Here is a 10,891-nt window from a genome sequence, read left to right on the forward strand (position 1 = left end):
TGTCTCGCGTGGGCGAGACAGTAAATACTGTCTCGCGTGGGCGAGACAGTAAAAGTCTGTCTTGCCCGCGAGACAGTAAAGACTGTCTCCCACGGCGAGACAGTCAAATCTGTCTCGCGTGCGAGACAGTAAAGACTGTCTCGCGTGCGAGATAGTCTATACTTGTGTTTTTTTTTTGACATTTTGGATGATCTCCTTCTGAGCTGTATTTGTATATCTTTCAGCATTTTTTAACGCCTACAATGATCAACTCATATCTACAACAGTTGAGGTTGAGCCAAGTCTTGAATGTTAACTATATTGGTTTCACTTATAAATAAGACCCTATTTTATAGAAAATTGTCTATAAAGATAACATCTGGTTAGAAAATTCTCTTTGGAATATGTTCATCTCTTTGCTTTGACATCCAAAATTCTTCTTCCTCTGATTTTATAGCTAGGACTTAATGGAGAACATGTTAATTATGTAAGAGAACATTATATGAAGGAGAACATGTTTCAGTTGGAGTTTATAAACATTATCCATTTCACTTTCTTTTAACATATCTCTCCTGTCTTCATATATTTAGTAGTATGTCATTCCATAGAACTTGATGGTGAAGTCAACACGTACACTTTTCAAAACCACAAGAATCACTAATGACATCAAACAAAAAACCAGAATTATTTACGAAAAGGGAATAAGAATGAAATCAAGCAGCATGCCGTTTTACTGATGGAAGTTGCAGGAATTAAAGGTCTATAGAATTTCTGTTTTCGCATACAGATCCTCGGTTGCATTTTGCCTACTCAAATGACCAATTGGGTAGTGCTTTTAATGGAAGCATCGTGGGCTAGCCAAGTAAAGCTGACATAGAACTTTCACGTATCCTGATTTCTGCGTAACACTCGGAACAAGATATGCATTCACCAACTTACTTTTTTAATTGGTGCAGCAAGTTGATTTTGGCTATAAAACTATGTTCCTTTTGCAGATGAGAATGAAGTTTCTCGCTTGGATGATCCATCAAGTACTGAATGTGATGCTGCTTGTATTACTCAATATTAGAAATCCGACCGAAGTTTTGCATTAAGTCTAATTCCCTTCACCAGAAATATTATAAAGTTATTGGAGAATCGTGAAGGTTTTGCAGAAAGCGTCACAATCTTAATTTGCAGAGCTATTGATAGGCATTGAAGTGAATCTCATCTACATATTAATTGGAATCGTTGCTGAGTGCAAGTTGAACCTCGACATCCTTGTTATATGCCAATGGGGAGTCGAGGACCCACTTAGCCTACACATACCTTTGGTGCACGTTATAATTCTACTAGGAGTCCAGAAAATATCACCTCTGCAATCATCACATCATCGTGTGAAGAATGCGACAGGTTATAAGGTGTATTATAATTTTTGCTTCACTTAAAAGGAAAGAATTCGATACTCCCTAGATGGCTAGATCTGTGACAACATTTTCGCGGTCTATTTTGGTTCAGATTGACAGTGGCTGTGGTCACCATGATTATAATCATGGTTCATAAGCTTTGGCGCATTTGAACGTGGTTTCCCTTAACATTTTAAGCTGGAAGCCATTTTGAACTGGCAACAAGAAATCAGAACTGATAACTATGAACTTCCAGTAGCTCTTTTGTTTTTACTATTGTTAGGACAAATAAATGTTGACATATTGATAATAGTTAGGGGGTTATTTGTAAGTTGTGTTTGTAGGGGCCTATATAAGCCCAAGAGATCTCATAATATGATTAGGGTTTTTCTTTATTTTCCTCATGGTATCAGAGCCTAGCCGCCACCATCCTCCGCCCTCGTTCCTCCGCGACAGCCACCACCTGTAGGCTGTCTAAAAATCACAATAGATAGCTGATCCCTGTCAAACATCAATCAACAGTCTTGACTAAGAAGGTTACAATCAGACGACTTTCATGTCAACAAATGAGAGTTGCAAATAGAGGACTTTTCACATAGATCGAGAGGAAGTATAATTCAACGACCCTTCCGACGACTGATGGAAACTCTATTCAGTGGCCATCACGATCAACGGTGTAAGTTACAATCCGACGACTTCCACACCCCACAACAGCTAAAGCAAAGATTACTGAACAATGATCCTTGCAACGTTCCATAGAAGAGGCTACAAGTCAACTAGTCCCTTCTAAACGCGGAATTCATCTCCAATTCATCTCCGCGTTTTAATTCTTGAAACGCAGGCGACCCCCGTGTTTTTAGTTTTTAATTCTTGAAATGCAGGCGACCCCCGCATTTCCAGTCTTCAGCAAATGAAACGCAGGCGACCCCCGCGTTTTTCAACCTCTAGCGGATTCCAACTCCACGTCTCAAGTCTAAGACGCAGAGTTAGGATCCTAAACGCTGTTCTGGGCGTTTGACTCATTCAAACATGAGTTGAACGGTTTTTTAAACCGTTTCCCCCACGATTTGAGGGATTTTCGCCCACTTAGGAGCGGATTTAGGGGTTAGTTACAACCCCTATCCCCTATAAATCCTAACAAACTCCACAGAGTTAAGAGGTCGGTTTTGCTGGATCTTTTGGCATCTAAACCGCACAAAGGTTGGATTTTCTGGAGATCAAAGGCAAATTCTTCGGAGATTAGAGATTTCGGCCAGATTTTGAAGATCAAGTCTCGAAGAATTCTTCAGCAACAAACAAATCTACTCGGCTATTAACTGAACTTTCAGTTCTAACAACTCTGTTACAGAGTTTTAACTCGCTCGGAGTTCTTAAACTCGTTAAGAGTTCTTAATCAGACTTATTACACAAGTCAGTCATTCCCACGAGATAAAGACGTTCAGATCGTCAACGGAGAGCAAATTCGACGCAAACGTTCGAAGGAAGCACTCCATCGCTACTGTGAAGAATCCAGAATTAAACAAAGGGGAGAATCCAGATCACTCTCATCTCTTTTGTAATCAGAAAATCCAATTGTAATTAAGATCGAAGGAATACAAATCATTTTTTCTTTTATTTCTCTTTACTATAACTTTTCCACCAAACAAAAGATGACGACTCTGCTGGGGACGAGCTTCTCTAACGACGAAGTGGTGACGCAATCTGACGTTCACTTCACGGGAACAACTGTAGAAACTCTCATTGTAGAGTTTGATTAGGCCAAGTACGAGGAGGCCCTCTCCTATGGATCGCTTAGCCCCAAGGCCAAGTACGAGGAGGCCCTCTCCTTTGGCCAAGATTCACCAAACAGCCCCTCCTCTAAAGGTGCGGGCTTAGCCTCTGCCGAACTCTTCCAACGAGTTAAACGTTCCACGTCTGCGTCAACACGACGTGTTACGGGTCACAAACGGCCTATGGAGGAGACAAGCTCTATAAACGCCAAAGACGTTGTTGCCAAGGCTTTAAAACAAGCCAAAAAGAACACCGCTCGAAGGAGGAGAAGATCCATACGACGAGCGCATCTTCGAGAAAGTTGATCGCTTGCCCAACGCGAGGATCGCATTTTAGAGTCTTTGCCTGAACGCCACGTTTCCACTCCAGAATGCGCACTTCGCTGCAATGAACCTGACTATGAGCCTCGGGTGATACAGCTGAAACACGATCCTCAGTGGCGTGTTGTTCATCCAAAATGCAGCCCTCAGAAAAACGCTGCTAAGGATAAACGCCCACTTCATCAGTGCGTTCAAACAAAACGTGACCCTCAAGGGTCTGTTTCACCAACCAAATGCAGCCCTCAGGGGGCGCGTTCAAACAAAACACGACCCTCAGGGGTCTATTTCATCTATCAAACGCACACCTCAAGGCTGCGTTCAAATAAAAAACAACCCTCAGGGGTCTGTTCCACCAACCAAACGCGGGTCTCGGCCTAACGTTTAAAAATCTAAACGCGGCCCTCGTGTTTCTTCTCAAGAATGCGACGTGGTCTGTCAAGTTCACGTGGATCAACATGGATTTAAAGTTCATGTTCGGCAGGGACCAATCCTACCCGTGCAAGGGCAGAGGGTGCCATCTTCGTCCTCGCACTTAGAAAGAGATTCCTCCTAGGTGTCTGATTTGCGGGAATTGCTGTCTAGAGGAAGACCAACACAGCTGATACGAGTTGCCGTGCGAGCACCTTTGATCGCGAAATTATCAAAGGTGGGTTGAGAAGAGGATGACAGAAATACAAGCACAATTCAGTTTGGCGAAGGAAAATACCTTCTCTAGATTATGAAGAACAAAAGATTACAATCTCTCTCACAATCTCACTCTAGAATTGAAGAACAAGCTCTCCAAATCTCAATCTAGAATCTAATCTCTCTTGATTAAACTTCCTGATCTAAAAGATGTTTAGATACCCTAAAACAATCCCTTATATAGGTGTACAAACGTGGATGGCAGTTTGGTAAATAACCAGACCCAAAACTAACAGGAAAACGCGGGAACAGAATCCCAAACGAACCAGAAAACCATCGATGAGTCGACTCATGACTGAGATGAGTCGACTCGTCAGAAACTGGACAAAACTCAAAAACCAGCGATGAGTCGACTCATGACAGTCATGAGTTAACTCAACCTGATGAGTCGACTCATGACTGTTATGAGTCGACTCATAGGCTGAAAACTGGATAAGACGATTCTTCTGCTCATCGTCTCGTTCCACGCTTCCTCCTGCGTTCTCTTGTACTGTTTGACACATCTATTCTCATGCCATCATGAGAATCTTCTATCCTCAAGCTTCCATGAGGATTGCTAAGTTGCGAAGAGAAGATACACCCTTATCATGGGTCTCCTTTTTAAGAACTTGAAGTCCCATTCAAGTTAGAACTTTTGCTGAGGAAACTCTCGAGCTCCTCCATCTTTTCTGCACCACCTGGCCTTGCTAGGAATCCGGTCTCGACGTTCGATCGGAAACAACTCATTCGTCCCGCGTCTCGTTATAGTCACTGTCCGCTCTAAGTAGTGATTGCTCTCTATAGGTTTTCTCATGTAGTGGCAGTCTCTGGTAAAGTGTCATTTCTTCCCAAAGTTATAGCTGCTACTATCAGGTCTCCTTGCTCGACGATCACCTTGCTCCTTATGCTGTTGTTACTATCAGTGTATGGTCATCCTGTCTATCTCCTTAAACCAACCTTTTCATACTCTTCTTTCCTTGCGCATCTTGATTTGCCTCTCTCTTTGTTGCTGAAGAGTGCTTCATTTTTGTTTTTATTGAAATGTCGATCATTTGTTTGGTTAGGGTTTCCTGTGTGGAGAGCAAACTCTCCAACTCTAATAATGTTGGTTGAGTTGGCCACCCATGTGTAGCAACAACGAGTCCGTGATATTCCGGTCTCAAACCGTGGATGATTATTCTCCTTATCATTACATCGGATACCTTAGAATCTGGATCTAGTTGAATAATATCTGAACAGAGTGATTTTAGTTGCTTGAAGTACCGACTGATTATCAGATCCTTCTGTTACAAAGTCATCAATTGATTCTCCAGGAATTAAAGCCGAGCATTGTTCATTTTGGAGAAGAGTATCGCGAGCATATCTCATGCCTCCTTTGGAGTTCTAGCATCTCGTATATAGTCTACGAGAGCTTCTTCTACTATCGTCATCAGCACATATATAACATTGTCGGTTTTGATGTTCCACTTTCTTAGTGCTTTGTCAGCTTCCCGAGGTGCTATAGTTTTAGCACCCCCAATGACCTCTCAGAGGTCTTGTCCTTCTAAATAAGACTTCATATATGTCTCCCAGTAGTTATAGTTATTACCGTTGAGATTCTTGAGTGTAGTAGTCGTATTTGTCAGATTCGTCATCGTGACGTGGTATTGATTTAATATATCCACGCAAGTCTTGTCCCTAACCAACCAACTTCACAGTTCGGGACTGAACACGAACTTCATCCTTCAAGAATGCCGATAGGATCATTGTAGGAGAGAGCAAGTCTCTGACTGCTTTGCTTCTATCACGAGCTACAATTTCTGCTATTTCACGTGAACAATAACCGTACTTATGAACAATAACCATAATCATGAATAGTAACCGCACTTATGAATGCTACCATACTCGTAACTAGTACCTAGTGCCTTCAAAGGGTAAATGATAATTTAAATTATTTTTTGACATCCACCTTTGGTGGTAGCAACAGAGCATACGATAAGCAGATACACGCATCCTAAACCAGACTCTGATATCACTTGTTGAGTTGAGAGGAGTGATGGACACTAATAAATATATTGTTATTATTTTTTTAGTGGTACAAACTTAATACTCTCTAAAACAGGCACTCTCTCTACTCTCTCTCTCTCTCTCTCTCTTCTTTCTCTTTCTCTTTCTCTCTCTGCTATTGGGATATTGTGATGGATCTAACACAAACACTTGGATATTTATAACACTGGTTTAGAGGTAGGTAAACACTATTAAGGGGTTGTTGATTACTGTTGTAAGTTAGGGAGGAGAAGGGGGGGACTTCAACAGTTAAAAAATTGATGGGAGAAAATTATGCAGTAGGCCTTAATCATATACGGGATATTAATGTAGGAGTGCGTGAAGCCTCCATTGTGGACAAAGGGCATGATCTCGAGTTTGGAGGCAGGAATGTAAAAAAGTCGATGGGAATAGTGGCAAAGTCTATTGAGCCTAGAAGTAAGGTATCTGATTAAGCATCTTTTTGATATCTTTTGGTCTTCTGTATGTTTCTCCTTGGCCTGATTAGTTTTCCGGGAGCATTGCCTTTAACTACAATAAATATAAGCTCTGCATATCTCCATATTCAATTAAGGAGGAAACTAAGGATAAGTAGACGGTTAAAGTTTATACTTCTGAAGTAAGAAATAAAACATATTCGGAAGTCCCGTAAGGTTGTGTCCGTCTTTTATCCTTCACTGTGTGCTTAGATAGTTGAGATATTTGCAACAATCTCAAGACCCCAAAGAACTCCATTAACTAATCTTTTCATGGTTTCGAGATCAAATAAGATTAGCATTTGAAGTTTTGGAGATGGATGATGTTGGCTAGATTAAGTGGCAATTTGATCAAGGAAAGGAAGGGAGAGAGAGTTGTGACAAGGAAGACGTAGGATGGAGTCAGGACTCAGTATTTGGTTCCACTTCAAAAGTGCATTTCAAATGCAATTCAATTTCACAATATCTTGAAAACTATCATCAGATCCATTAAAGAAAATAAAAGGATGGATATTTATAGGTCCAAACGAGTTAACTTACATGAAAATAAAATTTCTTACTATAACCTAACAAGAAAATAAGCAAAATATAAATTCTAAACTTAATAAAAAATTTTAATAAATGAAGTTTCAAAAATATTTCTGAAGTTGTAAAATATCTAAAATTCTTAAGACAAAGATTTGCTTTTTTATCGATAAGGCCACAAGAAAGTTGCTAAAAAGTAAAAACCAACGTAATCATACTCTGATTTCTTTCTCAAAGATCCTCCAGAGCAAGTCTTTGTGTGATCCTGTCACTTGATTATTGTATATCCTTGGTGATCTATTGTGATATCATACTTCGCTTGTTATGCATATATTTTTTTTGCATTTACTTGAGGATGTGAGCTTTCAACACTCATTTTCTGGGAACAATTTATTGTGTCCGATGTTACCTAGATACTTCTAATATAGATCTGTACCCGTACCCATCACGTCTATCTGCCGTCTCTCTTCTGTCCCTCTCCTCTCTCTCCCTCTACCCCTTTCTCTCTCTCTTTAATTAATCTTGCTCTACATCTCTTTTAATGCTATCCACTTCGAATGTTTCATGATGCTATTGAGAAGAGAGTTTCTATAGTTTGTTAGACGTCCTAAAGATATTTCATGATTCAACTTTTAATGTTTAGAAATTATATAAATTTAGATTATATATTAGAATGTTATAGCATGCATGAAAATTATCCGATATGACACCCCGATATTTACTACATATCCCTGATATATCCCTGATTTTTGCAATCCGATATGAATTTTGATTGTCCTACATTTACGTAATATCCGATATTTAAAACAATCCCTGTAATATATCCTACACTTCTTGGATACTCCTTACATATATGCATATATTTATTTAGCATGTACTCAACTATACAATGCATGTTTAACTGAAAAAACTCATCATACACTGCTTGGATATATATCCTATACTTCACATCCAATTTGTAACTTGTTAGATAAGGGTCGAGTTCATTTCAGCCTTAAGATCTACAATTTAAGAGTCGTGTGTGTGTGTGTGTCATAATTATGATTATATCCCAATAGTTTCACTCGTATCCCCCTTACCCTACTTTTACAAATTTCCCGACCCGTACATGTACCCGTGCAACTTAGATTCTGTCCAATCATTGATGATCGGACATTATGGCCCCATCTTACCTTTTATAGTTGGATGGTGATATTAACTTATACTGGGCTATATCCATCAAGGGACCTGTGCAACATCAATAACAAATTAAAGACTATGTATTTATTTGTAGGATTTAGGGGTGGAAGTGAACCAAATAACTAACAAACAATTCGGTTATTCCTCATCCAACTATTCTATCATATTTGATTCGATACCTTATTTAGCAGTGAATGATTAACTTTACCATTTGATTCACAAATGAATAGAAATTAACGAAGTGTATATTCAATTTGCTTGATCATTAAATATTCGTTTATGTTTCATATTTATCAAATGGTAGATTAGACATTATCTAAAAAAATTATTAATTCAAAATGAGACAATCTTGAATGGAAAACTCAATTCATTATTAATTGGAGATTTCTGCATATACACCCTTCTAACTGTATATATGTGTATATTCAATTTCCTTTTTATTATAATACTTGTTGATTTTGATATATACAATTAGAAGGGAGCATTTGCAGAAATGTCCAATTAATAATAAAAAGGGAAAATTATTCAATGTCTGCTAAGGTACTAAATTGAGAGAGATTAATGTGCTTGACCTATAAATTAGAGATAAAGGCTTTGTTACTGCTGCAATAATGCTTAATCATCAATGCAGCTGAATGTAGGGATATCCCATCTCAAGATATATGTTGTAATAATCCAAATGGCTAGTATGGCCCTAGGTAATATAAGACTTATCATATGGACATCCTTTCCGAAGACATATCTGTGGGTTAAAGATGAAAAGATTCGTTTGCAAATGGCTTTCTTCGTGGACTGAAAAACATATGCAGAAGTTTGAGAGGGAAAATAATATAGAAATTTGTTCTGGCTCATAGGCTTGCTTGCTTAACCACAAAACTTCATCCCAACTCTCTGGGGACGCAATCATCCTGTCTCCATTCAGCTATGTCAAGACCTCTTTAGGCTGCAGTGGTTTTAAAGTTGCATATTGAAATCTCCTTTGATGACAGCTTATATTTACCGATCATGTTGTCGAGAGTCTCCTATATGCATCCTTTTGTTTGATATATATATATATATATATATATATATATATATATATATATATGTGTGTGTGTGTGCAAAACTTTCGCTCCATAATCTTGGTTCCCATTAACCTTTTGTGCTTTATAACAGACCCTTATTTTCTTATTCATTGCAGCAAGTTACTGCCTATTCTCCGGTCAGGTTAAGCAGTTGCTTTCGCAGCTAAATGCAAGTTACAAGATGATGGAGCTGGATCGGGAAAGTGAGTACTTACCGTTTGATACCTGGGATTTGACATGCATTACTAACGAAAGATGACGCGTATTTCAGTATCGCTTTTGAGACAACTTTTTTGCTTATTAACTCAATTTATAGAAAAAGGTAGCGTAGTAAAAACCGATCGACGCACCATATTCCCTTTTTATTGGTGAAGGTGATGGATATGAAGTTCAGTCCGCACTTGTGGAATGGACCGGACAAAGGACTGTCCCGAATGTTTTTATTGGTGGCTGTGACAGTATGGTTTTCGTCTCCCTTCTTCGTTTGGGCTTAGTGGAAGTAATACACTTGATGATAACATTTTTTTGAATTTGAATGATGTCGATAGGTGTTATCGCAAAGCACAGACAAGGCAAATTGGTGGCCCTTCTTACTGAAGCTGGAGCTCTTGCAACTTAAGGAGTGAGATTGGCTCTCTGGGTTGCTAGAATTAGTTATCTACTTAAATAGGGTTTAAAATTGGGTTGGAATTAGAATAGAAGTGCTGAGGCTGGATGTTATAACTGCATTTACTTGTACATTTGATGTCATGTTGTGAAAGTTCAATTGCTGGCATGACTTTACTTTAAATGCGTGCATTTTTTTTTTCTCTGTTTCTTCTCTCTCTCAAGTGCATTTTTTGGTTCTGGTTAAAGTTATGATCTTTGGTTGGGGAAGAGGAGCTGATGGCATGCAGGATAATCAATAATGAATGTGATAATTGTTATGGTGACTGCACACATCAATTAATGAGGTGGAGCCACTGATTGAAGGTAGTATCAAATGGGTATATGACATTAAATGTGCAATATATGGATGTCAACCATTAAATCATTAAAAATCGTGGTTCGTGTACAGATTTAATGGATAATTTATTGATTGGAGAAATAGGGTAATTTTCTTCACTGATTAATGGTGTAACATTACACCCCCATAGTAATAAAATGGTTTATGGCGAAATTGGTGTCACATGACTTAGAAAGACACCTACATTAGTTGATGGAAGCAGAGAGTGATATGAACTATTGTAAATTTCCATGCACACATAACTTGACAAAGTAATTGGGGCTATCGTTCTCGGTGGATGCTCCGCTATAGTATTTTTTTAAGATGCCCAATTGGATCACATCCCCTCTATAGCATGTTCTGTAATGCTCAACTATATCAAATCCGGCTCCATGCCGTCTTTTTTATGAGGTACCCCCTACAAATCACCTTTAAAATAGGATCGTAGTTTCCACATTTCATTGTCAATTAATACATAAACCACATTTAAAGGGGGTTTTCGTTAAAATCAAACACCTGA

General features: G+C 38.8%; 1 protein-coding gene across 1 annotated transcript; it reads left to right on the forward strand.

Moving 5' to 3' along the window:
• LOC109826934 (glutaredoxin-like) lies at positions 6,424-10,030 on the forward strand. Its single transcript, XM_020393945.1, has 4 exons — positions 6,424-6,585; positions 9,478-9,589; positions 9,761-9,844; positions 9,935-10,030. Exons 1-4 carry the CDS (start codon positions 6,424-6,426, stop codon positions 10,003-10,005), a joined length of 429 nt encoding a protein of 142 aa, XP_020249534.1. The 3' UTR covers positions 10,006-10,030.

The sequence above is a fragment of the Asparagus officinalis genome, chromosome 10 (genome assembly GCF_001876935.1).
Source record: "Asparagus officinalis chromosome 10, Aspof.V1, whole genome shotgun sequence".
Taxonomy (NCBI): domain Eukaryota; kingdom Viridiplantae; phylum Streptophyta; class Magnoliopsida; order Asparagales; family Asparagaceae; genus Asparagus; species Asparagus officinalis.

What these genes read in the sequence shown, in the direction of transcription:
- LOC109826934 (XM_020393945.1), top strand. Translation starts at nt 6,424, where the DNA reads ATGGGAGAAAATTATGCAGTAGGCCTTAATCATATACGGGATATTAAT. An exon ending in CTATTGAGCCTAGAAGTAAG is followed by an intron (nt 6,586 to 9,477) that starts GTATCTGATTAA and finishes GCTTTATAACAG; the next exon opens with ACCCTTATTTTCTTATTCAT. An exon ending in TTTTATTGGTGGCTGTGACA is followed by an intron (nt 9,845 to 9,934) that starts GTATGGTTTTCG and finishes TGATGTCGATAG; the next exon opens with GTGTTATCGCAAAGCACAGA.